Source organism: Chrysoperla carnea, chromosome 4 (assembly GCF_905475395.1).
Source record: "Chrysoperla carnea chromosome 4, inChrCarn1.1, whole genome shotgun sequence".
Classification (NCBI taxonomy): domain Eukaryota; kingdom Metazoa; phylum Arthropoda; class Insecta; order Neuroptera; family Chrysopidae; genus Chrysoperla; species Chrysoperla carnea.
In genome coordinates, this window is record NC_058340.1 from 53,289,628 (window position 1) to 53,313,629 (window position 24,002).

The 24,002-nt window shown below is 29.1% G+C and overlaps 1 protein-coding gene across 6 annotated transcripts; it reads left to right on the top strand.

Moving 5' to 3' along the window:
- The first annotated feature begins 328 nt into the window (after positions 1-328).
- On the top strand, positions 329-23,751 carry LOC123298077 (E3 ubiquitin-protein ligase Nedd-4). 6 transcript variants are annotated; one of them, XM_044879976.1, is made up of 18 exons: positions 330-676; positions 1,576-1,655; positions 2,440-2,521; positions 3,438-3,476; positions 3,933-4,093; positions 10,880-11,039; positions 11,945-12,084; positions 12,212-12,350; positions 13,706-13,730; positions 13,806-14,143; positions 17,724-18,066; positions 18,473-18,597; positions 19,416-19,645; positions 19,739-19,860; positions 20,029-20,269; positions 20,582-20,810; positions 20,928-21,097; positions 21,555-23,751. In XM_044879976.1, the coding sequence occupies exons 1-18, from the start codon at positions 518-520 to the stop codon at positions 21,655-21,657; spliced, it is 2,886 nt and encodes a 961-aa protein (XP_044735911.1). In that variant the 5' UTR covers positions 330-517; the 3' UTR covers positions 21,658-23,751. The 6 variants fall into 6 exon arrangements, with proteins under 6 accessions (XP_044735910.1, XP_044735911.1, XP_044735909.1 ...); XM_044879975.1 differs by having other exon boundaries at positions 329-676; positions 10,883-11,039; positions 13,706-14,143; XM_044879974.1 differs by having other exon boundaries at positions 13,706-14,143.
- The last annotated feature ends 251 nt before the right edge of the window (positions 23,752-24,002 follow it).

Here is a 24,002-nt window from a genome sequence, read left to right on the forward strand (position 1 = left end):
AATGTTATAAAAAGTGACTTCTCTCAATATGTAAACACAATTCTTTGAATGGACCGAGGTCAAATTATTTCGCAATTAATAATTTTCGTACAACAAAATATTTATTTTAATCTTAAAACGCCTTAATTTATAATTAATAAAACGTTCGTTAAAAAGGTAATTCTATCAGACTAAAATGTGATACTAGTTAAATAATAAACGTTCGTAAAGTGCATACAATATATTATTAATTGGAGGACATATAATTATAAATCAGCTACGCTTATTATTAAACCTTATCATTTACTGATAACGTGTAGGAACATTTCAAAATGGCTAATAACCATTATTGAGACAAAAAAACCAAAGTATTTGTGTCATTTAGTAAATATATTTGATTTTATTAATCAATACTTACTCAAAAAAATCGATTATATAATTTGACATTAATTATGTTAAAGACTCAAGTGTGTATTACAATTAATTTAAAAAAGGAAGGTTAAGTTTTGTAAATAATATAAACAAAGTGATAAAAAAAATGTCATCTTCAACAAGACGAACATCGACTGGATCATTGTCGTTACCTGTTCAAGAACCACGTCGGAGGACAAGATCATGGGGCGCAAGACATCCAAGGAATTCTGTCGTATCTATGACACACACACCTAGGTTATCAGTTTTTGAAACATTGAATTCTGTAAGTATAGTTGTAATAAGATGAGGTGATAACGAGCATGACTAATTTATTCACCAAAGGTTAGATGGTATTCATGATTTTTTAATTATTTGACGTTATTTGTCAATTGATATTAATCATTCTAGTTCATATCGATTATTGAGCCATATGCAACGACATGCTCAATATTTAAGACCATCACGTGACATAAAATATGATTGCAATTGTTTATTTAGCAATCTTTTGTTTATTTGAATATCTCATACATAATGTTTAAACACTACTTAATATTAAAATTTATGTCACATATTTTTAACAACGATAATGTGAAATTTAACGATATGCAATTTTTGTTATCGATATGCTTTAAATTTTATATTAATAAAATGAATTGATGATACTGGATATTTATTATTAATTTAATTAACGTTTTAAAAATACTTTTAATTAATAAAATTGATAAGAATGTCATTTAAATTTGGTGGGCAATTTTTAATAAATTTATAAACAAAGATACAAATATATTTGTATCTCGTTTTAAAAAAAAAGTAGCGATCGTAATGAATACAGCATCAAATAGTTTTATGACGAGTATGACGTTATAAACTGGGAATAACTTGACTGTTTCAAAATGTCATTAATTTATTTATTTGAATGGTTTCAATATTAATTATTCAAGTAAATTGTTGAAATATTTTAAATGAGATCTAATAGACAATTAACTTACATGGCATCAGACAATCAATATGGTTATATTCCTGTTATTGGTCCAGACGGATATGTAAGTTTTGAATGGTCTTGTGGAAATGTCAAAAGTAGTTTTTATTATCAAAATATAAAAATATGTTGTCTAATTTATATATTTTCAATCGTATGGTTTAGTTCGTGTCGTAAACTGATTATCGTTTTCCTTTTTATAGACGGAAGAACCTACTAGTCAGTTGAGATTGCGAGTTATAGCCGGACATCATTTAGCCAAAAAGGATATATTCGGTGCAAGGTAAAAATCTCATTTATATTATAACTAATATTAGAAAATTAAAAAATGTATGTTAATGAGTATATGTTGAAATTCGTTGTGTTAAACTATGAACATAATAATTAACCATTTTTCGTAAATTTAGTATTCATGGTGGATTACTTGAATAAATTTTATCGTACTGTAATAGTAATATCTTTGAGTGTAAATGCATAACGCCTATTCGATTTAGAATGTCTAAAAAAAATAAATATCTAATTTTCATTTTTATACCATTTATATATGTAATATGTAAGGTATACTAAGTTTAGTCCCAAGTTTGTAACGCTATAAAATATTGATGCTACCAACAAAATTTTGGTTTAGGTGTTCATAAAATCACCTAATTAGTCCATTCCCGGTTGTCCGTCCGTCCGTCTGTGGGCACGATAACTCAAAAACGAAAAAAGATATCAACCTGAAATTTTTACAACGTACTCAGGACAATGAGCAACACAGGTCAATTCGGTCTTGACCTATGGGCCAGTAGGACCCATCTTGCAAACCGTTAGAGATAGAACAAAAATTTAAATGTAAAAAATGTTCCGTATAAAAAAATAAACATCTTTTGTTTGAAACATTTTTTCGTAAACATCACTGTTTACCCATGAGGGCGCAAATTAGGCGTAAATTGTATAGTTTGTATTATATAAATTGTATGAGTATGTGTAATGTCATAGAGTAATCAACACTATTTATGCATGATATTTCAACAATTAACTCAGTCAATTGTTTGTTTTCATTTTTTTTTTGTTTTGCTTTTTAGTGATCCGTATGTGCGAGTGGATTTAAACACCATTAATGGAGATGAAACGATAGATTCTGTTTTAACCAAAACAAAAAAGAAGGTATGTCGTTTTAAACGTTTGTTAGCATCACTTATTTATTAATTTCTTACAGAAAAGAGGAGGGCTGTTATAAGTTTGAACTCTTTGACTCTTGTCAAAATTTGTTAAAAATGTTTACAGATAGTCAAACATATACATACTAGCTTTTTCAAACGGCTTAGCTCGTGATAATGATTCATATCAATAAATTCCATAAATGATTCATTTAGTGAATCATTTTAGAGAACCTAACTTTACTTCATTTATTTGCTCTATACACTACTCACAATATAGACATACCAACTTTTAATACCCATATGCTATCCTTCAACTCGCTTGCTCTCGCTTAGCCCGCCCTCAAAACATCAACTCCCATCTCCTTGAAAAATAACGTGACCTTCGGTCATGTAGGTTGTTGCGCTCCCTTAAAGAATGAAATAAAAAAGTGATATGGTAAACTTTTGTTTTCAATCAGCACATATATTAATTTTTCCATTTCTAACTTCAAAGTTTCATTTAAACTTACGACTCCTCTTTTACGCAGTTGAAGGATGAATTTTATGAACATACAGGAAACTTTAGTTTTAAACCATGAGCACATACATTAATTTTTACATTTCTAACTTCAAAATTGACAAAGTTTGACACAAACTTTCAACCTTCATTTTAACGCCTTAGGAGATGAATTTTTAAAAATTCCTTCTTAGTGCACACTTACATCATTTAAGAAACGTACAAAATTTCATGATTCTAGACCTAGCGATTTCAGCTGTGCGTTGATCGATCAGACAGTCGGTCAGTTTCTTCTTTTATAGATATAGATTGATAATTATATAATCTAATATTTCCCAGCACCTCTACCATAAAAATTTTAACTCTCGATGCAAAACATTTTGTAAATTTCATTTTTTTACACTTTGTTATTTTCCGTTTTCAGACCTTAAATCCTGTATGGAACGAAGAATTTATATTTCGGGTAAGAAATTTTTTATAAGCACATAATTAGTATCCAAAATTTCAACCAATCAAAGTTCTTTCGACAGATTTAATAATACGTCATTTAAAAGGGTGTTTAGATTAGTTGAAATTTTAGATAATTTAATGAATTAATTTGTCCATACCTGGAAATTCCAATTATTCAAAGAAGAATTTAGAACATCAAACATTTCCATTTATATTTATTTCAATTTAGAGTTACGTAACTTTTCAAATGCAGAGTTACGTAAATTTCTATTTACAGACCGAGATGTAAATTCGAAAAGGGATCTTTTATTAAAAAATTTCAATATGAGTTTGTTTTTTATGAGTTAATTTCAATAAGAAATCCATTTTTGAAAACTTTTTTGTCACATGTTAGGTAATACTGAGAAACAACAAAACATGCCTTTTTAAAAATTTAATGAGTAATACCTTATGTTTATTTTATTTGCAGGTGAAACCAGCAGAGCATAAATTAGTTTTACAAGTATTTGATGAAAATCGGCTTACTCGTGATGATTTTTTGGGTGTGGTTGAATTTACATTAATAAATTTACCTAAAGAGCAAGAAGGACGAGTTATACCACCAAAGCAATATGTTTTACGGCCTCGAAGGTCAGTGGAATTATATACTTTATTATAATATATATAAAATTAAATTCAATGTGTAATTTAATATTTCCTTATCTTAAAAACTATTAATTTTTTGATAAATTTAATTTACAATTGATTATTACTGAATGGTTCATGTTTTATATTAGGAATTTTTATTTATTTATTGTATTTTTGAAATGTCTAAACGCTAAAAGATGAGGCACTTTTTCGATCCTGAAATTTCTTTAGTGGAACTTTATCAGTTCCTCAAGATGAATTATAAACAATTTTTCAACAGATAATAATTTTGGATTTTGATTTAAATTTTTATTGCGTTATGTCGGTAATAACATAAAAATAAAACCAAAACTTAGTTATATAGCTACTATTATAAAATGTTTATACTTTTTTAATGCTTTAGAGCTTTTGCCTAAAGAATGTGATGAGTTAATTAAACAAGACGACTAACACTTACGTTTGTCATTTGACATTATGAAAATTATTGTCATAATTATGTCCAATTTCCTGTAATCTGAAAAATAAATAATGGATTGGATTAATTATTCAAAAAACCCAAACAAAAATTTTTTTTGCTGCTATCAAATGATCGAAAACGCTTTGAAATGAATGTCACGAAATAAAAATTTAATAAGTCTTAGAAATTTTCAAGAGACATTTGAGTCAAATTTTTTGTTCGGCCATATTGACAACTGACATAAAGGCGCGACTTAATAAATATAGCTGATTTTACAAATTTACAAATTAAACATATTATGTTAAATCTCATTTTGGGAAACATATCCTTTAATTTCAAAGTTCGAATCCATGTTTTCAATCTATCTAATTTTTCAACTTGCACTACACTGCCATCAGGCTTGGGGAAACTATGAAAAATAAGATCTTAATTTTTAGGAGAATTACTACCACAGAACCCTACAGCAAAGGTATACTCGTACTGTAGAATAAGTTCTAGCAGCCTGCAAACTATTTCCATTTTCATTTGATAATACTTAAATAATTGCTTTTAAATTATAGAATGAATTCTATGATGTATTGACAGCATCCCATGCAACTGTATTATAGTTAGAATTTTAACCACCAGACGTCATGACCAAAATGCTCAGTTGTCAATTCAGTCTGATCATTAGTCTGCCATTAGCTATAGCTTTTATGCTACCATAGAAACGAAACCTATTTGGCTGAAAATATTGGCATTGACGTTACTCTCAATTGTTAACTCTAGAGTAAATATGTACATTACATGATTTAAGTATAAGGTAAGATGTGGTTGCTTCGCTATTAAATATGAGATTCTGACACGTAGGCTATCTATTCTATATGACCGAATGTATGTTTATTGCTAAGCTATTAGCAACTGACCACTTTGGTCATAACGTCTGGTGGTTAAAATTCTAACTATAGCAATGTTGCAAGGGATGCTGTCAATACATAGAATTCATTCTATAATTATAAATATTACAAATATAAACAATTAATTATTGTGTTTCACAGAATGAAAGTTTGCTCATTGCACTTTAATGAAAGAATTATATATTCCCAAATAAGTAAATACACTCTAATCCCGAAAAATAACGGACGAGCTGCAAACATCTAACATTTGATTAAGTTTAAAATCAATTATAAAAGTAATAAAAAAATATTTAAAAAAAATTATTTTGTGAAATTCAATTTTCATTAATTAATTTGTTTGTAATAAAAAATTAGTCTCTTAAAATTTAATTATTGATGAATGTCTTTTCTTAACTTCATGGTCTGTAAACAAAATTAGCATCGAGTAACATACATTATAAGAGTAATTACGATTTTCTAATTCACATTGATGATGACTACATTTTCTTTTAAGCTTACTATTATCAAATCTAATTAATTATAATTTTTTTATAATATCTGCGTAGTAAAATTTTGTTGTGTACAAGGTGTAATATAAAAAATTGCCCATTTACTAAATTTTGAAATAAGCGCAGGCACTTTATACAAGTATAGGAAAGGTTAAGATGAAGATCTAGTGTCCCGAAGTTACTGTATAACTTCTTTCTCTTCACATTCCCCTATTTTCGAGAAATCAATATAAAGACCATATATTAATTACGTCACACGTTAAAGGAGGAGAAAAACACATGACTGAGAAAGTAAATATTTGCTCAAACATTTCCAGATCCTTGTTTATACCAAAATCAAAGCAATTCTGAGTTTATGTTTTTGTGATTTTTTTATACCATGTATATATGAAATATACAGAATATATTAAATTTAGTCCCAAGTTTGTAACGCTTAAAAATAATGATGCTAGGAAAAAAATTTTGTCATAGGAGTTCATAAAATCACCTAATTAGTCCATTTCCGGTTGTCCGTCCGTCCGTCCGTAGGTCCGCCCGTCCGTCTGTGGACACGATAACTCAAAAACGAAAAAAGATATCGAGCTGAAATTTTTACAGCGTACTCAGGACGTAAAAAGTGAGGTCAAGTTCGTAAATGAGCATCATAGATCAATTGGGTCTTGGGTCCGTAGGACCCATCTTATAAACCGTTAGAGATAGAACAAAAGTTTAAATGTAAAAAATGTCCCTTATCAAAAATTAAACAACTTTTGTTTGAAACATTTTTTCGTAAACATCACTGTTTACCCGTGAGGGCGCCAATTAGGCGGAAATTTTATAATATGTGTACAAACTATACACTAAATGTCGGTCGGTAATGCAGAAACCTATAAAGTCATTTACATATGTACTATACTTGATTATCAGTTATGTATGTGTCACATGTTTGTATGTGTAATGTGATAAAGAAATCAACACTGACTATGCATGGTATTTCAACAATTAACTCAGTCAATTGTTTGTTTTCACTTGTTTGGTATTGAAATGGATCTACCCTTAAAGTATGAAATCACATTTTGGTTACACTCAGTACATATATTTGTATTTCTTATTCAAATTTTCTAATTTCATTGTAATATTTTTTATCAGTTCAAGGATTTGGTGTAATGAAATATAAAATTAATAATGCATATGACATAACTGTTTTGAATACGAACACTTCTGAATTCTTAATTCTTTAAGGATATTGAATAGGTACAAATACGGTTTATACGTAATTATGTTTATAAAGTTCTTTTTGGACAATTATTTTTTAATTTTTGTGCATCAAGTTAACAATTTTTCGTTTATAAGGACTTGAGGTTAGGTTAGGTTATATTGGCTGTCCACGAAGAACACACTAAAGGTATAGAGCCCATTGTGATACCATATATGTGTTTTACCACCTTTTCCGCTGATAATATCATTTATCAGCTCCTCAATTATGTTGATAGGCTGAGTGTACCTCTTTCATGCAAATACCATGCACTACACCAGCCAATCACAACTCTTAATTAAATTAATTTCTGTTGTGACGGCGATATTCTTCCCAAATTCTAATTACGGACTTTTCGCTATCATAGCGTTCTCTCTCTTCCTCTTTTCCAATTAAGCTTCAGAGATGGTCTAGCGAAGTGAAAATTACCAAAAAAAAAACTATCCACCCAAGAAGCATTACGCACTTTTTCGAAATCTCTTCTTCGAAATATACCACATGTTCATACCAAAACGTGTAAAGTGGATGAAGTAAGAAAATATATTCCATAAACAATTGATACAAATACTGAATAGTACCATAACAAATATAAAATATTTCCCTATCCCTATCCCTGAATATTATAAATGTTCACCTCCGTATACGCCTGACATAACTTACAATCATTACTCTTAATTAAAATATTTAGAAGGTACGTGGGCCCTTATCTCTCAATGTTAATTATGTAGTCATTGCGATTTAATGTAATTACTCATCCTCCTTAAATGTAAATTTATAATGACACTAAATAATTTATACATTTAGGATCCTGTAACCAAGATATCTGTAAGGGGATGTAGTATATTAAACATTTGTTGTTGCATATTTAAAAGAGCTAGAAGATTTGTACAGATAAATGTTTATCGATTACAAATTTTGGATGAAGATTCGAAAAACCGAGTAAAAAAGGTATACGAAATTTTTGAGTATTGAAGAATTCATTTTTAATTAAATTTGTTCAGGCGAGCATATAATAGTAAATCAATAGATAATAAGTATTTTTTTAATGTTATATTTTTTTAAACAAAATTGGAACCCTTCTTATAAAGAACTAGCCTGATACCCGCCCGTTTCACTGGGCTTAAAAGTAAAAAACACCGCTTTATAGCCTCCACCTTTCTTGATGTGCACAGTTTTCAATTTTGTTAAATGCAAAATAGTCACAATTCATTGAGTATATCAGAAAAGTTGGCTATGAATGGTTTGACGTTTACTATTTTTAATTTTTACAAAATACTTTAATAGACCTTTTCATCATGTCATATGCGCAAGTGCAGAATTTATTTTTTCGTACTGACAGCAATAAGTAGGACTTAAATAGAAGATATTTGTTATGCATTTTATCACATTGGTTATAAATCATTTAGTACGAAACAAATGTGAATCGTGATTTTAAAATGAAAAGCCCTATTTATGGTTCAAAATGATGATTATAGGTCCATCTATAATCATCATTTTGAACCATAAATTACAGATTTCTGTAAAAAATTTAAAATAGTATATGTTAGATTAAAATTTATTTTTTTTTTAAATATATCTTTATAAATTATAGCTCATGTGTTATTCTGAAGTATGAGCTATATTGCTGTACAGTTTTATTAAAAATCATTCGCTAGTTTTAGCGTGAAAGCGTAACAAACATGTTTACTTTCGCATTTATAATATATAGAGATGGTACGTATTCATTTAGAAATATAATTTATACTCGATTTTGAATGCTTCGAGGACCTAAATCGCCTGGAACTGAGTAATATAGTTAGGCAGTTCTGGATACAGGGCCAATCTGGCGTTAAAAGGAATGAAGCAGCGGACTCGATGGCAAGAGAGGGGTCGTCTCAAACGCACTCTTCACCTTCAGCAAAACGTTCCGTAATTTACCGAATCAAAGAAAGGCTACGACAAGCCCATCTTGCCAAGCACAGCTAGGTTATTCGATTGTGCTCGTTTGAAATTGACTAGAGCGCAGTTGGGAAGGGTGGTGGGACTCTAAACAAGACACTGTCAATTGAACTACCACCTTCATAACGTGGGGATCTCTGAGGATCGTACTTGTAGGGTTTGTATGGAGGACAATGAAATCTCCATACACGTAGTTGCACCTCCAGAAATCCGTAAGGCATCAGATTCAGGTTGATCGGGTACAAAAACTTGGATCTATCAATCCTGGGAGAGTACCCAGAGGAGAAGCTGTGAGCTTTGAGTGATGCGTAAGTTTTGATACGGAGTACATATAAAAATATTAGTGTAGTCTTCTCAGTACGAAACCTTTGTTGTATGAATACTACTCGCTTTTGACACATTTTAAAACTCGATTATTAAATGAATCATAAATTTATAAGTGTTAAAAGAGATCGTAAATTTGTTTTATTATTGTATTATGTAAAAATTGTATTTAAAGTTCTCTTGTTAGGATGTTGGGTATTTTTAAACGTCTACGAAGTAATAGGTAAACGGATTATAACTTTATAGATTACCAAACTATTTTAATGTGATCGATATTTAATTATACTTAAAAAGGTTTCTTTAAAGAAATTTGAAACTTATCTTATTCAATCATTTGCATTTAAATGAATAAAATCAATAAAGAAATTATGAAAATAATTATATACAGGATGATCCAAGTTATAATAGCAGGACTTTATTAAATGGTAGATAACATAAAAATAATGACAATTTCTCCAGACACTTATATCTAAAAATTGAGATCGGGAAAAACAAATTTTTAAAATGAAAATCTTAATTTCTTTAAAATTAATCCTTCATTCCCCCATAAAAATGAGACGATATGTGTTTTTTCCATTCCGTTTTCAAAATGTAAATGTTAAATACAGAGAATGTGGTTTCCGAAAGTACGGTACTTCCGCCCCACCCTATGGGAGTAAATTGAAAAAGCACAAGTTCGCATGAATATGACTTTTTTAAGTACACTCAGGCAAACATTTTCTACCGGCTCTCATAAAAATCTACTGACGAGGGGTCAATTCCTCGGTCAAATGCTTCATTTCTTACAGTAAACATAATGGTCGTAAGGTGGTCCACTTAAATTTTTTTTTTCGATATGTTGCACCTTTCAGATTTTAATGAAACTTGGAATGCTGTTAGACACTTATTATGTATTTTTTTCAAAGTGGGAACTTAATTAGATCTAGTAGAAATAAATTAACAAAATGTTTATTTTTATTTTTAAATACTTTTATTCAAGCTTAGATAATAGAAAACTGCTATAAAATAAACTGTAAAGTGTACCATAATCATTGGAATTGGTTTTATTTTCCCATCTTTAAAAGTAATGAAGATATATTCATTTTGAAAAAAAGTCGTCTCTGTAACTTTTTTAATAGCTCCACAAATAACTAATATATGGAGGTATTATCTACTTGATCAACTACTATTCGCATTGTCTACAATATAGCATTAGTTACGATATAGGTTCTTATTGGGGGCAGTTTCGCTATGAAAGTACGGCAAGACCCATCTTTTAATCTTAAATATTCCTCAAAAAAATTGAACCAATCCGTGAAAATCCTATTTAAATTAATCTTTTTAGAGCACATTAATGTAATCTTATATGTGACAATTACCTTTAAATCACACATTTAATTTTATTATTAAAATAGATTATTTGATTTTACTTTAATTAAAAGAATTTATTAAATATTTTCTTCTTAATATTAGCAGTGCCAGGTCACGAGTTAAAGGCCATTTGGAAGTTTATCATGCATACATACGTGAAGACATCCCTGAAACTGTTGAAGAAGAAACATCAAGAAATTCAACAGATCCTGATTGGGAGATTATTGAACCTCAAATGATATCAACTGAAGCACCAGCAAATGTATGTATTGTTTTATTTAATTATACTTACTATTGAAATCTTATTCAAATTGAAATTACTCTCCTCGCTTGCTTGTTTTTTCATCTTAAGAGAAAAAACCGTGATGATAGCTTTTAGAGCCATATAAAATTCCAAAATCTTTATAATATTATACCGGAACTTTGGCAAGAGAAGCGGTCCCGGCTAAAACGAAATCTCTTAGAACCGACTTTCTTTAATAAACAAGGTGTTTTTTTAAAACTTTATATATACGTGAATCTTGAAAAATAAATACAATCGAGGAAAATGCTTCAAACGCAAAATGCTAGTTTCAAAAGAACATACCTTGTACAAGTATTGAATTCAATCTAAGTTTTCAGGTTCAATTAAAACTCACTTTGATTCATAACTGACAACTCTTAGATGAACATTTTAAGTTAGAAAGTTGTTCTGTATAAAAACGCAAAAATTTTAGTTTGATTATTACCAGTTATGGAGTAGGCTTAAAACCTAGGTCAAGTTTAATATCTGCGTAAGATTTGCGCTTATGCACCCAACATAAGCATTTTTATCGATACAGCTTATTTTCTGAATTTCAAGCTTATGTCAACTTAAAAAAATCATTCTATACACGAGTTTGGTGATACATATATTACTAAATTTTTTTTAACATTGTTCGATAGAAAACAAATTATTTTTATCTAACCTTTAACCTTCATAGGGTGCTTTAGCCCTACCATCTGAACAAAATCTGGTGGAATGAGTTATAGAGAGCAGCGCTTTAACTAGAGTACGTGTAAAATCTGCTTGGAAACACTCATGATATAAAATATTCCATTCCTAAAATATTTTTTATGAATTTTTAAAATCTGAATCCTCCATTATTCCTGTAATACATTTTTTTAAATGAATTTTTGTTCTTATAGGCAGTGTTCGTGTCAAACAATTCAACGGAAAATGCTGGACCTCTACCACCTGGTTGGGAAGAAAGGCAAGATGCTAATGGTAGAACATATTATGTAAATCATGTTGCAAGAAGTACGCAATGGGAAAGGCCGTCATTAGGGTAAGTTTCTTAACTACAGTTTCCAAATTATCTTTTTAGATATGTGCTTTTACGTACCTCTTTCTGCCCCTTTATAACCAGAAGTTGCGAGTATCGACTAGTTAATAATTTATTCGAAATTTTTTAGCCCTCAAATTGGGCAAACTGTAGATCAACGTAATATCGAGGCAGCTGCAACTGAATTTCAACGAAGATTTCATATCAGTGATGAGGATGGTCGCGATGACCATCCTAGAGGTGATTCTTCATCAGGAAACGTTAGTCAGGTAATTAAAAATTTTTTTAAATTTATTTTCTTACTGACTCATAAATTTGATTTAATAAATATGAGCATGCTCTCTTTAATAATATTAGGATTATAAACCGTAATTATCTTAGTATTTCTTGCTTGCATAATGTTTTCCTACAAAAATTTTAAAAAATCTTAACAGTTTCAATTTGAAATTGTTTTCAGTTGCCACCAATCTGCGTATATAAAATTAACCTAAGTCACGAGAATGCTATTTCTAACTTTTCGTTAATAAAGTTTTGTTTATTTCATGACAATGTTGAATTCATAATTTTATATATGTAGATTTCTCTCATGATATTTATTTATTTGATATAATTGAAGACATGTAAATTTTTTACTTGCATTAATTTGATTAATTATATAATGATCGATTTTTTTAAATCAGCGTTTATTTATTTATATTATATCAAAAAGTGCTCAAAATAAAGGAAATATATCTGCCCGTAACCATAAATCCTGCATTAATTCTTTTGGTAAAGAATTAAAGAATTGAGATAATATATCAGTTAAAGTAGCTATGTAAATATTGAATATTAAATTTTCATTACTGCCATATCTTCAGTGACTCTCTCAAGATTAAGACAAATCGATTGATGTAAGAATCATTAAAATTGGTTCACGCGGTGGTCGCTAGTGTGACACAAATGAACACACATACATACATACGTATATGGTCCGATTAACACATTACCACTCCTTTGCGTCGCGCAGTTGGGCAAAAAAAATTCCCGTTTCGATATTATCGTGCCCTTAAAATTTGCAAAAATTTCATAAAAGTCGAAAGTTATTTAAAATATCGATTTACATTACGCTAGAATTAGAAGAAATTCATCACTATTTTCCATGAAAAAGAATAAAATTCATATCCGTGTATGCATAAATAGGCTAATATCTTTACACCGTGTTATATTTAAACGTGGCATCAATTTCAAGCCTAATTCTATCGATAAAACACAGCGAGATAAATAGAAAACAGCATGCAATACACCTCCATAACGATAAAGGAGGTGCATGACCCAAAACGTAGGATATTTTTGGTTTAAAAAAAAATTATAATACCAAAGGTTTTATTCGACTAGAGAGTGTTAAAAATTAAGCATTCTTTTTTGTACTATTAAACAGCAAATAGATTTAAAAAAATCGATCAAAAACTTATATTACTATTTAACTTAGAAATGCATGATAGCAAATGTTATGCATATTATTATTTTGCATGCTGACCTGACGTTCTTCAACTACTTCTACTTCGGGTTGTTGCTGTCTGCTAATAATAATATTTACTTAACAAACGCACACACATACCAAAACCAAACATTTCATAAACAATAGTCAAGTGATAATAGTAAACATTCGGGTAAGGAAAATGTATCTTGTAATTCATCATCAAATAATACAAGTGCAGCTAATTCACCACTACATCATCAAACAGAAACACCTATTAATGATGATCACGATCACGATGATGTTGAGTTAGAGAGTGAAGATGATGATGATGTGACGGAAGATAGTAGATCATCATCATCTCCTGTTGATATACCTCCTGTGAATGGCGATCAAGGAGGACGAATACTCTGTAGTCCTACAGAGTATATACTTGGCTCACCAATTAGTAGCACGACAAGCAACTCACAATATGAAGATGATGATATTGATGATAATGAGGATCGTAGTGATACTGAGGATGATGATACCGATAATGTTGATGACGGTGACGATGACGATGATAATGATGATGATTATTTAGTTGTAGAGAATAATGCAAGAGAGGTAGGATGCAAAATTATTTGATCCGAATCTTCTAAGTGTTTTGTTTGTTTTTGCACCATTGGACACAGTATCAGAGTAAATGTATATATATTTTTAGACTTGTATTTTTGGTCAGTAGTTTTTATTTATGTGAATTTTTATAGAGGGTTTTTATTAAGAGTGATAAAACTTAAACCTTAAATTAAACAAGTGAAAACAAACAATTGGCTAAATTAATTGTTGAAATTCATAGACAGTGTTGATTATGCAATCGTTTGTTTTTTACGTAATGTAAGTAAAGAAAAATAGTCACTTATAGGTAGCCACAGTCGTCTATATATAACACGACTGTGGGTTCACCCGTACAAAACTGATATTTCCATATAATACATACTGTACTGTTCTAATCTAATTTGCGCCCTCACGGGTAAACAGTGATGTTTACGAAAAAATGTTTCAAACAAAAGCTATTTATTTTTTTTTAATGAAGAACTTAGAAAAGTTATCAAACTTAACAAAAGTTAGCATACAAAAGTTAGCATACAAAAGTTATTTAGTTCTTTTTACATTTAAAGCTTTGTTCTATTTCTGACGGCTTACAAGATGGGTCTTACGGACTCAAAATCCAACCTATGTTGCTCATTTACGAACTCAACCTCAATTGTTACATCCTGAGCACGTTATTTCATCTTGATATCTCTTTTCGTTGTTGAGTTATCGCATTTACGGACGGACAACCAGAAATGGACTAATTAGATGATTTAATGAACATCTATCTAGTTAGGTAAATCTACCGGATTTTGATAATAAATACGTAAAACTATGGGAAATAACATATTTTTTTTAAATAGGTTTTTTTCTTTGTAAAAAACAGAGAAAAGAAGAAAAAAACCGCGTTAACCTCATATTTTCAACTTACGAAATTTTGAGAAAAACAAATTTTTCTGAAAAATTTTAACAGCTCGTCAAAATTGAGGCTATGCATCGAGCTAAAATTTACCACACTTTTTTATGATCATACGTTACGTTTGTTAGCCCACTCTGCCCCGATTTTCACTTTTCCCCATGTTTCAAGCATATAGTAAGTTAACACTATTTCCGCTATTGTTATTTTGTACAAAGCACTTATATTATTAGAACATTTCATTTATTCAGTAGTTATTATAATTAAAGTTGATATTGCAGTAACTTTACATTAATTAACTGTGCACAATATATTAGATATTCTAAAATTATTATTGGCTCAAATTTGTTGGTATTACATTAGCTACTACCTGGGGATTATCAAGGTCTACCAGGTATGGATATTGAACAAAGGAAGGTCTTCGCAATGGTCGTCAATTTGTCTAACTCCATATGATTTGAAATTCCATATAATCTAAAAATTTGATCGCCGACTTTTTGAAAGTGTGGTTCTCCGACGTACCATTTTAGTCATCGAATATCCATAAATTTTAGTAAGAAAAGTTATCTGGTATATAAAACTATGTATAAATATAATTTATTTACATATTTCAGAAAACATAAACTTTTTTAATTTTAATTTTAAAGAATATTCGAAAACTAAAATTACAAAATTTAAATTGAAAAATCACCCTTTGACCAGATAATCCATGAAATATTCATATTTAAAAAAGACTATTTTTCTCTCCTTCGGCCAGAAAGTGTCAATTTTCGACCCACAGTGCTAAACGAAGTTGTCGCTTTCCGCCTCCGTTGAGCAGAAAAATAGTATAGCCACCACGGGAGCAAGTAAGGAATGTCTCAGATCTTATATTGACAATGAACATGATATTCTTTACTTTTGCTTCCTAGATGTGTAATATACTGATTTATGGAGCACAATTTTGAATTATGTGACAATTTTGAATTCTGTGAAATAGCACAAGGCTTTTAAATTCAAAATGCACATGTTTTGCTACTAATTTATATTTTAGTTTGTAACATCAATATTTTCCATTTACGAAAATTATATTAAGTGGGACATTGAACACTCGTTTTTATTTTGTTTATTTAGTAAATATATAACCCCGGATAAACCGTTTATTGGGTGATCGTCCGAATGTTATGCATTTGTTATTCAGTTATCTTCTTATTAATAGAATAACAAAGAAAATGTATATTCATTAATATTAGCTTGCCATAAAATTGCCAATCTTTCTGGCATCTTGAAAGAGATAGTCCTACTTATAAGAATTTTCATTGATGGAAGAGTTACTAGGCTATGGAGAATTACGCAACATAAGAAGGTTTAGAGGTGTATTTATCTGGGACAGGATATGCTGGCGAAAATCTACTGTATTAAACATTTTTTTGAGTAAATTTTTAACTCTTTAATTTCAATACTAAAGAAGTTAACGAGTTAATATCTCGCAAAACCTAATAAGTTTTATTTTCAAAGGTTCCGTATAATTACTATGATATACTGAATTTTAATGATATACTTTCATACTTGTACACATTTCTGTTAAATCGATCGAAACGAAAACAAAAAATATTAAAATAATGATGATGTGATTGGATCTCGTCCGATCTAGTAAAAGCTTTTGTTTTTTTAATCTTATATTTACTTTATGATTGGTAGAAGTAAGGAAGACCATCTTAAATTGCGGTCAAAGTAAAGTAAGATTAAAAGTAAGCTGAAAAAATCAAATAACAGTTCTAAAAATGTCTAGAATGGCGCTTGTGTATCAAAAGATGTTTGAGCACTTTTTTAGATTTTTACTACAACATCGCCATCCTTATTTGCTGCTTTTTGATACAAAAAGATGATTTTCCTTATCTCTACCATCAATAATTTACTTAAGGTATTTCGAAACTATATTAGCTGATCGGGGGGTAGTAACAGATCAAGAATCATTTTTTTAAAAAGAAAAATGAAACTGAACGTGCAGAATTAAATGATTATTTCTTTAATGAAAATATTGCATGGTTATAATTTTAATGTTAAATTTCTCCAACTTACGTAACGATTTTTTCAAAAACACCGTGGGGATATTATCTCAAAAAAATTAAACTGATTTCTGATGATTCATTTTGCTAATATTGTGAATTTCGTGAAGTTCTTGAGAATCTAATAATAGTTTGAAATACCTTAAATTTATTGTAAATGTTAGCAAATGCATGCGTATATTGTTGTGTACAGCGATAGATCAAAAAAATTATTTCCAGATACTCAGACAATAGAACTACCAGATCGAATTCGTTTAAAGTTCTTAAATTTGACCTTATTTTTATTATTTTTGGAAAGTAGATATTAGATTGGATTACAAATCGTACCAGATTTAAAGGTTTTCCTCTTTTATTCATTGAGAGAGTCCTAATTAAATTGTAGAATGATATTATAATACTGACACCAATCTTGTTTTACCTTGAATCTCAAATGGTCTTCTGGATTTATTTCTTTTATTTTTGCTAATTCAAATGGTCCAATTTTTTAATATAATTGTTATGCTGAAAGAAATTAACTCATGCTAATAAATCTCTTCCTAATTTTAAAGAATTTTTTGGGGCGAAATTGAAAATGATGGCTTAGAAATTGTTGGAATAATAAACAAAGTGTATCTAATAAAGCATATAATTATGACCATTAAAATTACAGAATGAAGATAGTGTTGATAATCCAACAACAGAGAGTAGAAGAACATCTGCAACTGTATTAGATAACAACACAACATTAAATAATACGATAAATCAACAATCGTCTGAGGGTTTACCGCCAGGATGGACCATGCAATTAGCACCAAACGGTAGAATGTTCTTTATTGATCATAATGTTAAATCAACTACCTGGGTAGATCCACGTACTGGGCGTGCATCACCAATGCCTAATCAAGTTGTAACCCCACAACCTGGCAGGCGACCTGACGATGAGCTAGGACCATTACCTGAAGGTTGGGAAGAACGACAACATACAGATGGAAGGATTTTTTTCATTGATCACAGTAAGTTATTAATAGAACATCGTCGTTATAATCACTTCAAAGTTTTACTCTTATCACTTGCAAAATTTTGAATCAGTTTTTTTCTCTCGCCTTTATTTCTCTTCAATTGGGGAAGTGATAAAGGAACGAGGAAGGAGAGAAATTTTCAATGAAGGGGGTAGCTGATCTTATAAAAAAATTCACAGCTTTTCAAAATTAAGAGAAATTATCTAATCGAATTCGAGAGTTATTTATACTACTCGAGTTATATAGATAAATATGCCAAAATGTAACTCTCAAAGAATTTTAGTTATTGATTCTTGAAATCACTGTATTGTAAAATTTTGACTCGTTTTTTATTTTTTGAATTTGAACAAAAGTTTCAAACTACTAGATTATCTGAAAATACGTTATTATTTATTTATAGATACTAGAACAACACAATGGGAGGATCCAAGGATGTCAAATCCACAAATAGCCGGGCCAGCAGTTCCATATTCACGAGACTATAAACGGAAATATGAATATTTAAAAACACAGCTAAGAAAACCAGTAAGTTATATAAATAATAATTTAAAATATGATATTCCTATATTAATAATCGGGAGGGAGAAAAGCTAAATCGATCGTAGCGCTGTTATCTTATATTTGCAATAAAACAATTAAAATGTGACTACTTTTCAATTATTTATGTGCAACAATTGGTATAGTAAAAAACAAATTAAAATTATTGAAAAATAACAATTAACTAAACAAACTTGTTGCATTTTATAATGTGAATTAACATAATTACTATCACATCCAAATTTTATCCAATTTTGATAAACCAAGTATGTTATCCTACTAAATTAAGGTCATACTTTTCAAATTTGTCATCAAAATTAACCCAGCTCTAATAGGTTTCAAGAATGTAGAGTCCTGGTCCCGGAATTAAGGACATCAGTGATAGCTAGCGAAAAACTGACATCATAACTGAAAAGATTTCCTCAAAATTAGTGGGTTTCAAAAAAAATTTCAATAAGATCGGATCAAATTTGCCTGTGTTATCAAAAAAATGGAATTAATATCAGAATTACTTATTCAAATTTGTTAGAAAATAGTATTAAATTTTCAATGTAAAACATATATACGATCTATAGAGTTATATATACCAATCCATAAAATTATTTAATAAAGTAGTGTGTCGTTATTATGGTAATTGTCTGAATTAAAACTCAAGCACGGAGCGAATAAAATACTACTTAGCGGCACACTGGTACGATAAGGTAATAGTACTTACTCAATCAGATTTTGTTATAGAGGTGATTCTAAACTAGATGCACAACGATCGAAAATTGAAAACGAAATCAAATTATTTTTCTTTTTTATAGAGTAATGTACCAAATAAATTTGAAATAAAAGTACGACGTGCCTCAATTTTAGAAGATTCATATCGAATTATTACATCAGTTTCAAAAATAGATTTATTAAAAACAAAATTATGGATAGAATTTGAATCGGAAGTTGGTCTCGATTATGGTGGTTTAGCTAGAGAATGGTTTTTTTTATTGTCTAAAGAAATGTTTAACCCATATTATGGTCTTTTTGAATATTCAGCAATGTATGTATTATCTTTTTATAATTAACATTTTAAAAAAAATGATAAATCCTTTCTAAAAAACTGATAATTAATTACAACTTTGTTATTTTATAGGGATAATTATACATTACAAATCAATCCGTTTTCCGGATTATGTAATGAAGAACATTTAAATTATTTTAAATTTATTGGACGAATTGCTGGAATGGCGGTGTATCATGGAAAACTTTTAGATGGTAAGTTTTCACAATCTGCATTATGATTTTCTTTTATGTTTTGTTTTTCGCCAAAGATGGTTTGACGAATTTTTAATATTTAATCAGAATAACAAAATATTTCACTATCATAGACGTATCATTCATCTTGTTTCACTTTTGATAATTATGTTCTTTTTGTAATTTTAGCATTCTTCATTAGGCCATTTTATAAAATGATGTTAGGCAAAACAATTGATTTAAAAGACATGGAATCAGTTGATAGTGAATATTATAACTCATTATTATGGATTAAAGAAAATGATCCATCTGAATTGGAACTAACATTTTGTGTTGATGAAGATAGTTTTGGTCAAACTTCACAAAGAGAATTAAAACCAAACGGTGCAAATATACCACTAGATAATTTAAATAAAGATGAATATATTAGGTATGCATATAAATATTTAAACCTATACTTGTTTAACTTAATAATATAATAAATAACAGCCCAAGTTACATACTGAAAATGTAGCATTGTGGAGGTGAACATTTTTTTTAAATAGGTTAAGTAGTGAACTCAAAAATAACGGTTTGTATTGTATATATTTTCATACAAACTTTCATCTCCTATTTCACCTCTTTAGCGAATGAATTTCGAAAACTCCTTTCTTTAATAATACCTACAGTATAGAATCAATATCCTCTCAAAATTTCAAACAATGATGATTATTTTTAAATGTGATTCAAATTTTTTTTCTAGTCTTGTTATTCAATGGCGATTTGTATCACGAGTACAAGAACAAATGAACGCATTTTTAGAAGGATTTAATGCATTGGTTCCATTAACATTAATTAAAATATTTGATGAACATGAATTAGAATTATTAATGTGTGGTATACAGAATATTGATGTGAAAGACTGGAAACAAAACACTTTGTACAAAGGAGATTATCATGCGAATCATATTACCGTTCAATGGTTTTGGAGAGTAAGTTTTTTTTATACATAAGGTCATATTTTATTTGAATTAAGGAAAATTCAATGTTGCTTTGATAAGAAAATTTTGTAAATGTAAAAATATTTTATGACTTTTATGACAATTTAGGTGGTGCTATCATTTTCAAACGAAATGCGGGCGAGATTACTACAATTTGTCACTGGTACATCTCGTGTTCCAATGAATGGTTTTAAAGAATTATATGGCAGCAATGGACCACAATTATTTACAATTGAAAGATGGGGTACTCCTGATAACTATCCTAGAGCTCATACATGGTAATTATAAAAAAAAATTTCTAGTAAAAACCCTTCTCATAACTATTCGTTTTCATCAAAGTCATTAAAATGCGATTACTTTAAAAAAACTATTTTTTTAATTTTCTTTGATCTTTTCCAATTTTACTATAAAATTTTAAGAGGCTTAATAAAAGAAATGTCCAAATATTTTGTTCTGTATAAATTTTCTTCAAAAACTTCATATTTTTTATCAAAGAAAATGAAGTTGTTTCAAAAAAATTTGATTTTTCTTTAATAAAAAGGAGGTGACCATGATTTGTTCTTAAAAAATGACATAAAGGTTAAATCCAGGGTCGCCAAATTATGTCCCGTGATTTCAGTCTCATTAAGCTAGGTGTCGTTATTCATATAACAAACCATTAGTTGACAATCACTCTTATGTTCACAAAAGATCCAACTCATAACAAAACATTAAACATAAAAAAATTATTTACAGCTTTAATCGAATTGATCTACCGCCATACGAGAGCTACCAACAATTAAGAGATAAATTAATAAAGGCAATTGAAGGTTCACAAGGTTTTGCTGGTGTTGATTGATTTGATCATCATAATATTATGATCAAATTGATAACACATATAATATTATTTTATATTCACAACGACTTATCAAATAATATGTTATATAATAATACTTCAATGAACTTAATTATTTTTAATGTGATATTTAATTTTAAAGACGAACACACATGCGTACTTATTAAATATGTAATGTATGTAGAAAAAATTTTTAATTATTTCCAATAACAATTACATTTTACATAAAAATATTATGTTTATCATACTTTTTTTAAATTATTTTAATTTTACCAAGACTTGTCAATAGATCGCAAGCCCATGCTGAAATTTTTCAAATGAAATGACTCACCAGAAATCATGTGGAAAAACATGCTCCTATATGTAAAAGTAAGTTTAAGCACCATGTGAGAATATGGATGTTGCACCCCTTGGTATTTGACCCCTGCAACAGTAAATATGCACGGCATGGTGAATACTAACTCTGCATAGGTGTTCGAAGTGACATAAATGCCATACAGAAATAATTCAATTTTCGAAGCCTTACGTGTTTATTACTGTACGGCATTTATATTATTTGCTTGGAATACTTATGCAGAGTTAGTATCCTGCAACACCGTACATATTTGCTGGTGCAGGGGTGAGATACCAAGGGATGTGACATCCATATTCTCACCTGTACTCCCCTGTACCACGCAAAACTGACGCTATGTTGCTTAAACTTACTTTTGCATATAGGAGCATCTTTTTCAACATGTTTCCTTGTGGGTCATTTCACCCAATAAATTTAAGCATGGGCTTGCGGTTTTCAAATTTTGATTCAACGCAGAAGTTCAACGCAATATCGAAATTTGTTAGATTTGAGTCTTGGTGTTAATATGGTCATCATGTATCTCTGAATTTAAATGGACTGATAAAAACGTTCTATTAAAATAAAACTCCATTTGTTTTAAGGTGTGTGTTCTGCTGGGAGTTTTAATTTTTAGCGTAGTTATCGAAAGTAATATTCGCGTGTAAAATTCACGAATTATTGTTTCAATTATAGCCGCCCTGATGAATTTTTTCCACATAGTCCTATCAATATGGCCTAATTAACCGTATATCTTTTACAAACGAATTCGAAACCACAAAGAAAACAATGAGTATCTCTTTTACTTTTGAGCGATTTCGAGTTTTTTGACTATGATTCGTTTTTGTCCTACACTTTGATTTTGTGTAAATTGATAGCTTTGACAAACTCATGGATGTCGGTTTTCAATTTATTTCACCTTGTAAGAAGAAGTTGGAAATTGTTTAGGATTTTTTTAGTTATTCTCAACGCTGTCGATATTTTCCTTGAATGTTCTATAGACTTGGGATTTCTAACACTTCAATGACAGCGATAATATTACTATTTAATCTCAAAATTAATGTTGTAATCGATAAATTTAAAATTGATCAATTCTGATCTGACTAATATTGGCATATTTTTTAACATTTGCATTCACAAGAAAAGGTTCATTCGCATTCGGCACATCACTATTGATTACAAATCGCATTGACAGCGTTCTGTTTGATACATTTTATTACATAATTTTCTCTCCAGTCCACTTTTGCTCAAGGTGCATGATATTGATATAATTTTATGAACGTGTTGAATATATTGCTTAATGGTTGTGTAAAATCTAGTACATTCAGAGATAAATCGATTGTTTTTGCAAAAGTATTCTTCGCAATAGTTAGTTTTACTATTGTATACAAAAAAAAAAAAAAAAAAAAAAACAAAACAAAACAAAAGAAACGAAGAGGACAAAATTTAATAAAAAAAGAAAATATAGGAATGCCAGTAGTCAAAGATTGTGATTACGAATGATTTAAACAACTTTGGATAAAGATTTCAAGTGTAACATGTTTGCATTAAATTTTCGAAACAATATTTGAGCTTTTTGTATATTTGAAAAAGACGATTGGCCTTGTTAACTTGACTAATAATTGTTTTATAATATGATCTCGTAAATATTTTAGCAAAAATAAAACAAAAAATAACCCCACTCTGAATGTAATTTTAAGATTAAGTACGATGAACATAATTTGAGTAAAAAAAGAAAATTTAATAGTAATTTTAATATAACTATTTTTATACAAACATAAATATTAATAATAATCAATTAATAAATTGCATTTATATGCTTTAAAGCAAAATAATTTAATGAAATATACAACCACAATAAAATTTAAAAAAATATTACACAATTCAAAATATTGGCAGATAAATAAATGAATTTTTATTGATTTTCTAACAAAAGTTTTAAAACTATAAGGTTAGACTGGAAAACTCTAGATACGATTAATAGGGAAGTGATGATCATTGTAGTCAACTTTTTTATTGC

Bases quoted from the DNA above. Each gene is read 5' to 3' on its own strand.
- LOC123298077 (XM_044879974.1), top strand. From the start codon at position 518: ATGTCATCTTCAACAAGACGAACATCGACTGGATCATTGTCGTTACCT. The intron at 3,477-3,932 runs GTAAGAAATTTT...TTTTATTTGCAG, and splicing joins ACGAAGAATTTATATTTCGG to GTGAAACCAGCAGAGCATAA. The intron at 12,351-13,705 runs GTAATTAAAAAT...CATAAACAATAG, and splicing joins CATCAGGAAACGTTAGTCAG to TCAAGTGATAATAGTAAACA.